The sequence below is a fragment of the Thermobia domestica genome, chromosome 12 (genome assembly GCF_964235325.1).
Source record: "Thermobia domestica chromosome 12, izTheDome1.hap1.1, whole genome shotgun sequence".
Lineage (NCBI taxonomy): Eukaryota > Metazoa > Arthropoda > Insecta > Zygentoma > Lepismatidae > Thermobia > Thermobia domestica.
The window spans coordinates 95,436,129-95,450,811 of NC_137465.1; the positions used below are offsets into that span (position 1 = coordinate 95,436,129).

General features: G+C 34.9%; 1 protein-coding gene across 1 annotated transcript in view; it reads left to right on the top strand.

Moving 5' to 3' along the window:
• The window catches only part of LOC145666042 (opioid-binding protein/cell adhesion molecule homolog), a 476,706-nt gene that overhangs the window by 277,177 nt on the left and 184,846 nt on the right, over positions 1–14,683 (top strand). Inside the window, exon 6 of the mRNA XM_081733141.1 lies at positions 2,531–2,668. Coding sequence (XP_081589267.1) covers positions 2,531–2,668 — 138 coding nt within the window. The remainder of the gene's footprint in view (positions 1–2,530; positions 2,669–14,683) is intronic.

Consider the following 14,683-nt stretch of genomic DNA (forward strand, 5'->3'; position numbering starts at 1 on the left):
ATGTGATCCTAGACTTTACGCATAGTTGTAATAGTACTTCTATTGGCTTGTAATATTGTAAATCGAGGTAAAACACATATTTAACTAAACTGTCGTTGCAGTCATTTTTCCCGTGCTATTTCTTTATGGGATATACAGTATATGTTTGTCCAACTCCCTACGTCTAATTTTTTTCATATCTTCTAATCTTTCATTTGTACACTTCAACTTCCATTTTCCCATTTGAGTTTTAAAAGAAAAGTTGCTATGACTTTTGTGATAATCTTCTTATATTCCTATATCTAAAATAGCAAACATTTTTACTCGTTGTTAAGAATCATTTAAGATAATATATATGTGGCATTGGATGGCAAAGTGGCGTAACTTTTTTTTTAATGAGATTAAGTCATTTCCGTGAACTTGAAACCATAACCTGTTGGATTGCAAAGTCGTGTATCTCAGAGTGAAAAGACCAGGTCATAGGCCAAAAGATGGTAGCACAAAGAACTGATTTTGTCCGATTTTTCTATATCGATTCTAATAAAAGTCTCAGTATCTCACTATGTCTCAAAACTGACTTACGCCGCTTTTCTATCCAACGCCTCATATATTTTATACAATTTTCTAAATAAAAATAGGACCATTTTGCTTGTAGCGATTTAGTCCTTACAATGCAACAAGAACCAGAATAATTAGTGTCTTTTAGGTTAGGTTTGTCTCTCAGTAATTCAAATGATTGTTGAAGTTGTAATAGAGGACACTTAAATTACATATCAATAAATAGTATCTGAAAGACGGTGATCACTTTAATTGTTAGTGGTGCTGCCAGTTAAAATAAATTGATATTTTGTCTTCTGTTTATTCATTATTTTAAAATTGAAAAGCGTTCCTTTGCACCATACACATTTTCTTTTTAAATTCTAATATTTAATCTTAGAAAAAAAGAACTTTACTTTTATGTGTATTGCTTGGCTTAAGCAGTATATCAAATAAAACATGTACGAAATAGACGTACCTAATAAAAAGAAAATTCTTATTTGGAGACAAAATTAACATCTTACATAAGTTACAAAATGATTAGGATCTGATTTGTTACCGATTAATGTCTGCAGTAATTCAACATTACTGAAAGAATGTTTCCCATGCATGGACTTCGTCTGGAATGTTAAAGTGTTTTACGGACTCCTTATGCACAGAGTAGAATAATAAAAGAACATTTTAAGAATGCACTATGAACATAAGTTACTCTGTTTACATTAACAGTGTATTTTACAAGAAAATCAATGAATTTTTGTTTATTAAATATTGAGACATCCAAATGATCAAGGATAGTAAAAGATCCACTTTTCTGTTGTAATTAGTCCTTGATACATTTGGTAGTATTGCTTTGAATTTGAAAAAGTAAAAATTAAATGAAATGAAATCTTTAAGTTTTACGTTCCACGGTTATGCCGGTTAGGCTAAAGGAGACGGTGATTATTAGAAATGAATGAAATGGTGGAATGAAGAAAGTGGGAGGAAACGGGAGAACCGCGAGAAAACCCACGAGCACGGTGTTTGTCCACCACAAAGTTCACACGGCGCGAGCTGGGATCGAACTTGAAAAAGTAACCGTAAGGGATACCCAAATCCAAATCGAGATTATTTAACAAACATAATAAAAAATCTGCTGTTTTATATAAATATATAAAATCTGCTGTTTTATATGGAAAATAAGTGCTTCACGTAACAAATTCCAATTTAAATTATGAAATGTACTTCAGGAAATATCCAACACGATATCTTTCATAATGCCTCAAAGTATGGTGTTTCGTATTTATCATGTTGCCGGAAGATAAACTTGCATTAAAAGGAAGTGTACCTATTTAAATTAAAGTTAAAATATACAAAGTTCTTTAATTTTTCTTAATATACATGATTTAAATATTTGTCAGGCAGAGCTTTTCACTTATAATATTGTATAACTTTCTAATGTGTCTAGGGTGTATTGCAAACAACGTTATATGGGATTTGTGCTCAAATCCAGTTTTCTTTATTTACTGAAGCTATGTTTTCCATATCAAACCAACAAGAAAATGCAAAATTAATTTAGAAAATCCTTAACAAAAAAATATGAGTGGAAACAAGGTTTTCCAAGTATGTGTTTTCTGATTTATTTGAAGATGTCCTGTGTAGATATGTTTCTCTTGGAAGAAAACACAACACGTTATTTCTATCTTTAAAAAAAATCTCTTCCATCATTCTAATGGATTTATTACAAAGTAAACATTCTCTTGGAAAGAAGAAATCATCTTAATGCATTTGTGGGTGCAAGAAATCAAGTTTATCTTAAAATTTATGGTGCCCAGAGGCATAGCAGCTTTCTTTTTGATACCAAAATATCTTAGAGTTTATATTTGTATTCTGAGCTTCGTGTCATCCCTGTTACTTTTTTTTTATGTTACTTGTGATAGTAGTTATGCGTTAAAGCATGATGAGCTTAGGAGGTCAAACACAAACCTGAAAACTTTTTAATGATTTATTTTTTATATGCTTTCTCATCTTATTTCAGTTCCTCCAATGTTGTCTATTGAGTATCAACTAGAAGGGGCGTACATTGGCCAGGATGTCATTTTGGAGTGCCAGACGGAAGCATATCCCAAGTCTATCAACTACTGGACTACGGAGAAGGGGGAAATGATCGCTTCTGGTAAGAGACTAGTCCATTACTGCTTGCCGAGATAACTAGATTATGTTGGATGTTCGTCGCCCGGTAAGAATTAGAGTGCATCCCCTCAGGGATCAAAGGGCGCCTCCTTTGGGAGATTCTCTCCTTTCTTTTTCGTCCCTGACTTCTTTTTGCCTTCCGCCTTCTGTGTTCTCTCCATTATTTATCTTTAAGGAGAAGGGTAAAGAAACAAGTTGAAATACAAAAGGAAAGAAAGGAAAGAAGAAATTACTGCGAGAAGAAAGAGACTAAAAGAAGACAGAATGAGTGAAACAATATCATTTTCTGAGCAGAGCCGAATTTGTGTCAAATTTTTATTACAGTGTATCACAACTACTATGTCATTATATCACAGTCATCTTTTCTATAATTATTACAAAGATATTTTAGGTAGCAGATATTGTACCCCAAACCCATCATTTTTCCTGCTTTTTAAACAAGCATTACCAATTGAAATATTAGCTACACAATCATTGGATTGAACATTTAGAGTTGAGTTGATTTTGAGTTTAACATCCCTTTCAGCAGCGAGGCTATTTGAGACGGGACATACTTATTAACATGGAATCCGAACCACATGAGCTCCCACCGGGAATGGAACCCGGGTCTCCCACGCCAAAGGTGCGTACGCCAACTACTTAGCCACGAAGAAGCTCTTGAACATTTAGACGTTAATATCATATTTGATCGTTTCACACACATACACACTATATATATATTCGCTTTCTAGAAATAGTAAAATACATGCAGAAAAGTTAATGTTTATTGATTTTAACTTTCTTGCGATAAGTTTCCTTCACATGTAATTGAGTTTTGTTTATATAAAATATTTTTATTGTTGTTAATAATAGTAATAATAGGCATGTTTTGGGCATCTTAATATTTTCTCCCATGGAATCAAATGATTCACACCCATATATTTTATGTGCGGGTTGTGCGATCGACAGAAGCTTTATGGTTTTGGGAGACTTTTACATGGTATTGAGTTCATTGGCACATTATTTAAGTAAAGTACACCTCGTTGTGTTCATAATTTATTTATATATATATATATGACAAAATATATATGAATATATATGACAAAATATATATAAATATATATGACAAAATCACGATTATATATAAAAAAAAGACAAAATCCTATTTATTAAGAATAACAACTTTTAATATTAGTTCCTCAAACCAAATTCAGAAAACTTAGACAAAGATATTTCTCAATTTGTAATATTCTATTATCACCACAATTAAACACTGACGTAGATTTTCAAATTTATCTGATATTTAATTAAAATAGTTGAGGAGTTAACATAATGTAAGAAAATTGTTTTGCATATAAAATAATTTTGAACATAAAGATCAAATATAAGAAGATTACTTGCCTTTCAAATGGCAGACAGCTAGTTACTCAAGTACTGATATTTAGGGCTGTGATGAATTAGCACTTTAATTCTAATTATGTGCATTTCATTTGTTAGTTTCAGTTAGCGTAATCCACCATAGCTTACCCAATAGTATAAATAATTGTGCACGTTTGATAATGTGCAATTTTGAAACTACCAGTTTCACTGTTAATTTGTGCTTGAAATTTAATGTGATATTATAATTGAAATTTATTCTTGATTGACATTATGATCTTACTGTGATTAAAGTACAATAGTGACACCCTGCATAGTAGAAGTGAGTAATTATTTTAAGTTGGCAACTGTACCACATGAGATATACCCATGAACGATTTTAGTTCCAAGCATTAGTAGCAATTGTTAAGACCTAATAAACGAACGTATGAAAGGGAAAAAAATAGTTACAAGAGCTTATCTCAATCTCTTTTTTTCAAAGATGGAATAAATAACGTTTTTTCCATTCATTTATTACAATCGAAAGCAATAGGCATAATTCGAAAATTTGATAGAAAGTTCACAATATGTTTTTAATGAAACTTAGATAATTTTAGGAAAGCTACCGTAAAACATGCTTTTTTTGTTTTTGTTTTTAAGAGTAAAGAAATTCAATCTTTTTGTTGTGATTATTTTGATTGACTAAAGTTTAATGGGGACGTCAACATCGACGTCAACAATTTAAGGTTATTTGTCCTTAAATTTAAAAACAAACATATCAAAATATAACAAAAATACTGCTGCAAAAGGGAAGTAAAAATCTGAGAGATAAAATAATAAATATATGAGAATAACAGATATATAACAATAACAATAAAGATATATCAATAAACAATAAATAGTAATAATTGAAACGGAGGCTATTATTAACACGACATTCTCAAATTAAGGTCAAGGACCAATATACCAAAATACAAAAATATTGCTGGAAAAGAGAACTAAAAAGATAAAAGAAGAGAGAAAAATAATAAATATATGAAAATAACAAATGTATGACAATAACAATAGTAAAAAGCAATTAAACATCAGAAATTAACACTTGAGGCGAACTTTCCGGTCAGTGTCTATTAATTCGTCTTCCACCATGTCAGATTTCAAAGAAACAGCAGGTGACTTACGAACAAGTGTTTTCGTCTTGGTCTTTTCGGGGAAAGAACTGTTTCATTGAGCCGGCGTACAGTATATGCTGGCTACGTTTTAGCCAGGAGACAAAAGGTCGATGAGCTGGTGTTCGCGAAAGGCCATCATTAGTAGAAATATGTGGGATTATGTGGGGTTTGTTATATGATGCGCCTGGGGTCAGAACTTCTGGACTTTTGTCGAGAACAAAATCAATAAGGATGGTAACGTCGGACGTTTGGGTTTCTACACATTTACGAGAAGTAGATAACAGTGCAAGGACATAGTAGCAAAATACATAGAAAGCGAGGAAGAAATCCTTTCTTTTAAGCGACGTTTCGCATCAGAGGCTACGTGTCTTTTTAACAACCATTGGCTCTCGGATAAATTTTTCATATGGAAAGGCTGGGCAGTCTCGAGACCAAGTAGAATGCTCACCCTTCCTGTTGACACCAAAGTGTGCTTGGTTGCTGTACAGGGTTCCATAACTATGTCTACCCTTGGCATAATTCGTACAAGGAGCAGCTCTCGCATTACACGGCATGCTGGTGTGCCCGAATTGTTGATGTTTGAAACAAAGGGGACAAGGAATATGGAAACAAACCTTAAATCGATAGTAACCAGCTTTCAAGTAGCCTGGAAGTGTTGGTAAACTAAAAGTAAGAATCAGTGACTGTGTAGCAACGAATTCGCCTGACTACTTACTTTTTATGCTTGCTACCTCTACATATAGGTCAGCCAGTTCTGATTTAATCTCTTCTTCGATGGTGTTTAGGAGGTCATGCATGACATTACACTGCGAGAGACGTTTAGTAGACGATGGAGCTCTATCGACACGTTTACTGTGCCAATGGAGTGCAATTTGAGTAACCTTGCTGTTTGCTTCTCGTCGACCGTTTTCACCAATAAAGTGCCATTCCGTAATTTTTTGATAACTTTAACCTGTCCGGTGTTATAAGTAATAATAACTTTATTAATGAGGAAAGAAGACAAGCCCTTATAGCACTCTGACGAATTGCTTTAGTATTGATACTATCATTAACTTTATCTTTAATTACAAGATAACGGACTATATGCATCACAATGCTTGTCTTTTCCATACTATCTACAGCTTGAGACTTTTCCCTACTGTAATTTGGTTTGGCCATTTTGCGAGAAAGTGATCCCAGACCCGATTGTAAGGTTGAAGTACATGCAATATATTGCTATTAAATATATATTAACAAATAGAAAATATGTGTGAACTCCGCAACTTCACACCGGGGTGCTTGCGAGGAGAACTGGCTATCCCATAAGCTCACCCTCACCGTAGGATCAGCGTGGTGAAAACGCGGTCAGGAAAATGGGTGTCCAAGAAAAACATTTCCAGTCGACAGAAAAGCATTGCCCCATTAAAAAGAAACAAAAAATGACTACAAACAACCAATAGACCGCAACAGCCAACAAGAGAGTGCGGATTTTTTTATTTTTATGTTTTTTATTATTTTTATATGTATTCATAGTTTTGTTTATATTTTAATATTTTCAAAGACTTGTACACCGGACAACAAGAATATTGGACGCACACAACAGCTGGCCGGGATGAGTGCACGTCCACCCCAGTTGGAGGAAAACATCCACGGACCATTCACTTCCCAAGGCTCCCACCAACCCTTTGGACACTACTGTATCCAGTCCTGCTATCTGCACATGAACTTTATTCCTTCGTCCCATGGCTCCGGGTCTATGCGCCTTCCAAATCACAAATCCAATTATCAGACACAGACCATAGCAAGGTTGGCGTGCAGAGAAAGCAATCCACATCCGAGGGTTATCCTTTTACTTTGCTTGATCGCAGGTTTTAAATACTGGGTGATCGGCCCGACAGAACCGCCAACCTGGGGGACCATAGGCTGAGTGCAGTTCCGAAGAAGCGATGGGTGCGCCATATCATAACACGAGGGTCAGTATTTTAATCAAAGGCAGCGAGGGTAATTCTTTAGTGCCAAAAAATATCCGACTGTATTTAATGAACATGGAGAATCCTTACAAAATTTATCCTTCAGTGTAATTTTAAGATAAAATACATTCACTCTTTCATTCTCGAGCCATTTCAATCTCAATGAATGAGAATAGATACAATTCTCCAAAGAAGATATACGATATATTGCATTAAATTGAGTTATTTTTTTATGAAAACTATTTGCAAAGCTCTTATCAAGTTCCGTGTTTGAGTAAATGTTATGATTCCATTCACCTCATTACACACACGTATTATAGCATTCAACCTAAACAATAAGTGTATTTCCTGAACCTAAAAGAAAATATAAGGGACGATTATTAGAATTGCATATTTGTTTTGAAGTTATCATGTTATAGATATGTAAATACTCAAATACATATTGAAACGAACATTATAAACAAACATTTTAAATAGTGCATTGCGTTTATGCGTCATAGCTTATTTTCTACACGTAATTCACTATGCACTTTAAGAGACTAGCGCTCAAGAGTTTTGGAACATCTCATATTTCAGCGGCCATCTACTGTGAATCTTATAAAGGTCTCTTAAAGGTTGGCCGCACTTTTCATTGCTGTTTTCAGGCAAAAGTCCAACTTCGGGTATCTTCGGAAAAAATAAACCAGGTTCGAAGCTAGCCTCCAAGATAGCCTTTGCAATCGGGAAAAAGTTTGCAGATGTGTTTTTTCTTCTTTTAAATATAATAAGACTTGTTACCAAGTATAGAAAAAAGCAATATTGATTGAAATACGTAATGATACAATATTTCGAAACCTTGTATTAATATCAACAGACACTTGTTTGTCATTTAGCTCTCCATACGTAATGAAAATTTAGATACGTAAGGAATCTTTCCATATTTAAAAGAATGCTCAAAATCAAGACATAGAACATAATTATTGCCTGAGTATTAAAATAAAAACCAAAGTAGAACAAAAACAGCGTTTGCAGTGGATATGAATGTCATAATAATCTTGAGAGCCGTTATACATAGCTAAAAGCATGTTTCGAAGAGTGCTTGTGTTAGCTCAGGGGTAAGGTAAGCTGTTGGATTTCAAATCGTAAGGGTGTGAATTCGATTCCCATCTGGGTCAATGCTTTTTTGTGAAATTATATTTTCTGGGTCAATGCATGAAAAATTATATAAAATAATTACACTAAAATACATCAGTTGTATATATAACATCATCTTTGCAGAACATAGTAATTATTATGCTTAAATATAACATCTGAGATAGGTGTTCACAGTACGTCGGTATTATATATGAGAATGTTAAAAACGAGTTATGAAGCTCGTTTAATAGCAATAAAGAAATTATGTAGTGTGTTTATTTGCAGCTATTTGCCATATGGAGGTTACGTCTCAATATTCATATTACAGCATGTAATTTATGCTCTTAAAAAATTATCAGATACATAAAGAGAGGGTATAAACAGAGAATCCAAAGTCGGAACGCCCGCAAGAAATTCATGAACCCGAAACGTCACGTGAGCAGACTGGAAATGTCCTTATGAAACATGCCACAGCAGAAGGTCTTTACATAGATTTTCAATTCAATCCCTGATATATGCTTTTGCAATGTGGAAGTAGTGGTACGTTGGGTCGCCCTCTCTCGCTCACTCGCTTGCTGTTTATTTATATATATAAATGAATGAATGTGTGTGTTTCAACATAATTCTGATGTGTCTATAGCAATTTTAACCATATTTCTTACAGTCTGGAAAGATCGATATTAGCAGCGGCGCAAATCTGTCTTCAACATTGGGGGAGACACGTAAGAAGTTTTGTTGTTAAGCGATGCTCAAAATATTTGTGAAGTTGAAAAACAATCCTGTGGAGGATCAGGGAGCAGAGTTGTCTTCAACATTGGGAGGCGGGCAGATTTGAGGCTTATTCTAGTGGGACATCAGTTTCATTTCACTTTGCTTCGTGGTTATCGGACACAAATCATCACATTTTTCCCAAAAAGCACATTTCAAATCAGATTATTGGGGGGACAGTCCCCCCAGTTCCAAGATTGGAGGGGACAGTGCTCCGGTTCCAAGATTGGAGGGAACTTGTCCCCCAATTTCTCAGGGATTTCCGCCAGTGGATATTAGTATTGAATCCGTAGTTTCGTTGTCACTTAGGTAAATAGTTCAACTTCCAATTCAAGTCCAATTAAGCTCCCATTAGCACCCAGGATGGTTACGTATCGAAATACAAATATCGAAGTCAACCGGTATTAGAGTCGAATCGTAAGTTTTCAGCGCCGCTAACAGTCCCGCATTTCCCATTAATCCTACTAGACCCGTGCCTAGAAGGCAACATATTTGCAGATTGCAAAGTTTAAAAATTGAATAATTTTTATTTTTTTCGTTTGAAAATGTTAAAAAAATCAAGAGCAAATATACTATTTCATGAACAATCCTCTTTTACTATTCTAATATCTTTAATGATAGCGTACGAAATCTAAAAATAATTTAGAACATGTTTCACATTTGTAATTTTTGTTACGTAGTTGTAGCTGTAGCATCTAGTGAGTGTTATTTAACTGTAATAAATTCACTAATTAAGCATATTCGAATTATTTTTTTTTTTTGTTTTTAAGTTAGGGATGAAAGGGGAGAAATATGTAGTTATTGGGGACGCCTAGAGAAAAAGTACGTAGGAACGCCAAGCTTCCAAATGCAACACTGGTAGCTAAATTAATTGGTAGAAATTTTAATGCCATTTAAGACCAAATTTAGTCCTAACGATGACAGTATCCGTTTGCTCTTCTATGAGAAATGAAAGGGGCTGACATCAAAATTATAAAAAAACGACATTTGTGTCGAGACCATAATTTTGGGAGTCGCTTAGATAAAGAGCGGCACTCCAGGTGGCATGTAGGTTAAGCTCCCATTAGCACCCTGAAGGGGTGTGTGAAATTTTGACAAATAGAAGTAATTGAAAGTGATTAATGTTAGTGTCGAATCCATATCTTTCAGGGTCCCCAAGTTCATTGGGAGCAGTTCTGATGACCTTTTAAGTTTGAGTTCAACTTCCAGTAAAAGTAAGATCCGCCAAAGGAGTGACATAGACAATGATTCGAAACGACCGATATTAGGGTAGAATGTTGGTTTCGCTATCACCGTGATAAATAGCCTTACTTCTGAACGAATATGTCAGCTGGATTTTGAATTTACAGGAGCAGCATCGAAGGCATTGCTCGCACAGCTCTAAGTATTTTAATGTTTCTGTATAAGTGTATATCCCAGAGTAACTCCATAATGTCTGGGGCAACCTTTACCAAACTTGGGGGACATATTACTTTCAATCTAAGTAGAAAATATTGTGGTTGTACGACGTTATGGAAGTTGGGAAGTGTGACACGTAAAAATAATGTGAAACGTGTTAGTGTTTTATCTATAATTTTCTCGGTCGTTCAGATGGATAGTGATGTGCAGAATAGAGTTTACATCCAAATTCATCCCCATCTTTACAGGATGATGGCCTGAGAGAGCTAAAAATAGAATCTCAAAGATTACTGAAATATTTGTCGAATTTATAGTTTTGGGTGTTGATAAAACGTTTCTAATAACTTTGGAAGGTAATTTGTACCCACTTCAAGATGGGATTTTTAATGATATTAATTTCTCACCGTGAGAAAAATGACCATTTGAACTATTATATCAAGCCAACCTTCACAATCGAGGAAAAAATTGTGTAGATGTATGTTTCGTCTTTCAAATGAAATAAGACATGTTCCGATCAAAAATGGAGTGGGCCAATGGGTTGGTTGGTAAGTGAGTGAAATGGGTCGATTTGTGAGTGGGTCAGTGGATCGTGGATTAAAAGGATGTGACCTACTGTGAAACACCACTCATCGTGACTCACACTGACCCACCGACCCATTCTGTTCAGTGCATTATACACAGCATCTTCTGAAGACTGGTGAGTTTGTCCACGTTTTACTTTCAAGATCTCCATTTTTCTATTTTCATTTGTTTTTAATGGAAAAACTTCAGTCACTTTTGGAGTTTCATATTTGCAATTGTAAGAGTGGCAATAGCAATAGGAGTTGGATTTTGAGATGCAGCCTGTGAGCTTTTAGGGGAGTTAGATGCTGGAAAAAATATTTTTGAATCACGTGTACTATATGAATTATTATATAAAAAGATTGAAAGCTATGTCTGAGTCATCATCACGGTCAAATTGCATAGTCAAATGAAATGATGTTTGGTATAAAATCATTCCCCAATCCCAACTAGGAAGTTATCATACGCGTATCACTTTCATTATAATATATATTCTTAGGGAGGAGTAGGAGTCCGAACTTTTGCGAAAAATTGAGTATCTCACAAGCCATTCAGCTTAGAACTGAAATTCAGTATATAACTCTTTATTAAAAATAAACAGAACATGTACTGACATTTCTTTAAAATTTTCTTTTATGAGCGGTGAGGGGGGCTGTATTTTCTGTATATTGGAAATTGATAGTGGGTTGATTTGTAAAAATAATCGACAACGATTGATATTAGTTGAGAAACAAATTGAGAGATGAAAACTACAGATCTTCGAATTTGATACTCACTAATTTCTATTATAATAATTGCAGAAGCTGGTGTTTAATATATGGACCGCTCAAAGCATAAGGCAATCAAGCCATAAAGTTGTGAGAGAAACGACCATAAAATTTCTATTCCAAACTTAATTACATGGGTATTTTAAATTAGTACGCCATGCTTAATATTATAGAAAATTAGTTTTTCTTTTTTACATTGGTCCATTTTATCTTGATTTGAGACTTTCGAATTTCATCCTATTTTCTACTGAAATGTATCTGTAAGGCAACAAAGAAATAATTATGTATAATAAATTTAAATTCATTTTTATTCGGAAGGTGAGAAACACTTTACCATTGTGTATTGCAACAGAGAGGTGCTTGAGCGATTGACAGTAGAAATTCAAACTCCGATAAGTGATAATTTCACAGTCTTATTTTATTACATGTGTAAACTCTTTATTCAATGGAGAGGAGGACGTGGATGATGGGTCACAGTTGATGACGATGGGTTTTGGTGGGTCGGAGTTGGTCACAATGGTTCACAGTTGGTGGTGGGTCAGAGTGGGTCAATGGGTCATTTGGGTGGTGGGTGATACTGGGTCATGGTGGGTCGTGGATAAAATTTTCATTGAATCACACCATCTCTGATTAAAATTGTACTAAAGAGAAGAGGCAGCAAAGGTGCACTTCGGCGATTATGCTCAAATTTTGCACATAGATTGTACCCCACCAGAAGCCAATAAATATGAAACGGTTCATGGTACCATCTAGAACTCGAGATATAGCGGTTTGTCTGATTGGCTAAATTAAGATCTCAATGATTTATCCTTCAACAAGCAAGCTTTTTATAATCGTTTCCTGGGGAAGTCAGAAGAACATGTGCCTAGTAATCGTAACGCTGATAGTTCGCGGCCACCCCAGGAATGTGTTTTAGTGTTTTCTTAACTCAACTAAATATAAACAAATCACACATATAGGCAATTTATCATATTTTTTGAGAGTAATTTGTGGTTCGTTGGCGTTTCATCGCGTCTTTGCCGTTAGTGGTAAAATTTTCAAAATGGAACTGGGGCCACCGCGGATCGTAACTGCGGGACCAATAATTTTTGGCGAGAAGTCGATAGTTGACCATCTGTAATCCACCGACGATTACAGCTTAGGGTAATGAACGATGTCTTTGCCTTGTAGACTTCATGACTACCGACCTCGGCGGTCAATTAGATTTTAGTATTCCCATACTAACCGTCTATCGCTCATGTTTATAGACGGTGTAATAATAATAATAATAATAATAATAATAATAATAATAATAATAATAATAATAATAAGTTGTAGTATATCGTTGATAATAGAATAATTATATTGAATATGTATTGTCTAGGTAGGACTACACACAGGATTTGGCTCGTCTTGGTTCGACTCGACTCTAATCCGAGTCGAGTTGGAGGAAATTTTTCGCGCCGAGTCCCAGGGTAGACTTCAAAGATGTCTGTTTCGAGTCGAGTCTAGTTTCAAAGAAGAGCCACTCGTGCCCATCCGTACTAATGAGACCTTAATCGGAATTAAGCGAAATCTAAAGTCTCATATTTATCTAAGTGACCCCGAAAACTATGAATTCGACACTAATATCGATCATTTTCTAGCAGTCTTTTATATGGAACCCCCTTCCATTCACTATAGCTAACCTGACAGCACTCTTTTTCAGACTAAGAAATATGGTTAAAATTAGTCTAGGCCAGTGGTTCTCAACCTAATTCCTATCACGATCCTCTTTTATCACATGCACTTGCCAGCGACCCTGTTATAATTTGTGTTTTATTATAAGCTTATACGATATTTAACATATTTATTTGTATAAAGCAGAATCCATTTCTTGTTTATAGTGAACATTGCCATGCCATGGAAAATCAGCGCGCGGGGCGAGAGTATACGACGATTTCTCCGCACATATGAGTGAGATCAACAGACTAACTGCGAAGCGCCACCATGGTTCCCACGAAGCGCAATAAAATTTTCAAAAGTAAACCCTGCTTTTCCTTGGTTTTGAGCAGTTTTTATTACGTTTTTCGTTCTATTTTATACATGTGCACATGCGTTTTCCTAAAATGAGTAACACACTTCCTCCGAATTTTGTTCCTACTTTTTTCGGCGCCCGGCGCTCCGCCTCCGCCGCATTGCACTGATAGTGGATACGGTAACACTAATATCTATATTCCCTACGATGAAGGTGCTGGTTCAAGATGGATGTTAAACTCCTTCATTGAAGAGACCATTAACGTAGTTGATCTAAGCCCACAACTTCTTGACCAACTAATAGGTTTATCGTGCGACAAATCATTGCAACTGGTTTTCTGTGACGAAGATTTGGACAAGTTATGTGTGGTGAGGAGAGAAGAATATCCTGGTCTCGTATCTACTGATTCAAAAGTAATAATTCCATTTGTTATATTGTACCTGTTCGAAAGTGTTTTTCTATGGTAAACATTAAAACAAAGAAAAGAAATCGCTTAGCAGTTGAAAATTGCTTGATAATGTTCGTCACGAAGATTGAACCGGGCATTGCTGCACTAGTGAAATTACAGTATGCTTAAGTATCTAATTAGGTTTCAATTTTAATTGTATTTAATATGTAGGTTTTGTTGCATGTGTATTATTATCGTATTTCAATATACAGTTTTAATTAGTTTCATATCATACCTCTTTCATTTAAATTAATTTTGCAGGTTTTGAAAATGTTTAGTAGACTTACTTTTTGTTGTTCTTTACAGTATGTATAAAAATAAAAGTATGCCCATCAGAACAAAATTCAAAATAATATTTAAAAATAATTTCCGGTATTAGATTCTAACTATTTTGTCTCTTCCACTTACCTTCGCTACCCCCATTAAATCCTCTTGCTACTCCCAGTTTTAAAAACCCTGTTCTAGGCATACATAAGTCATATTGGAACATATAT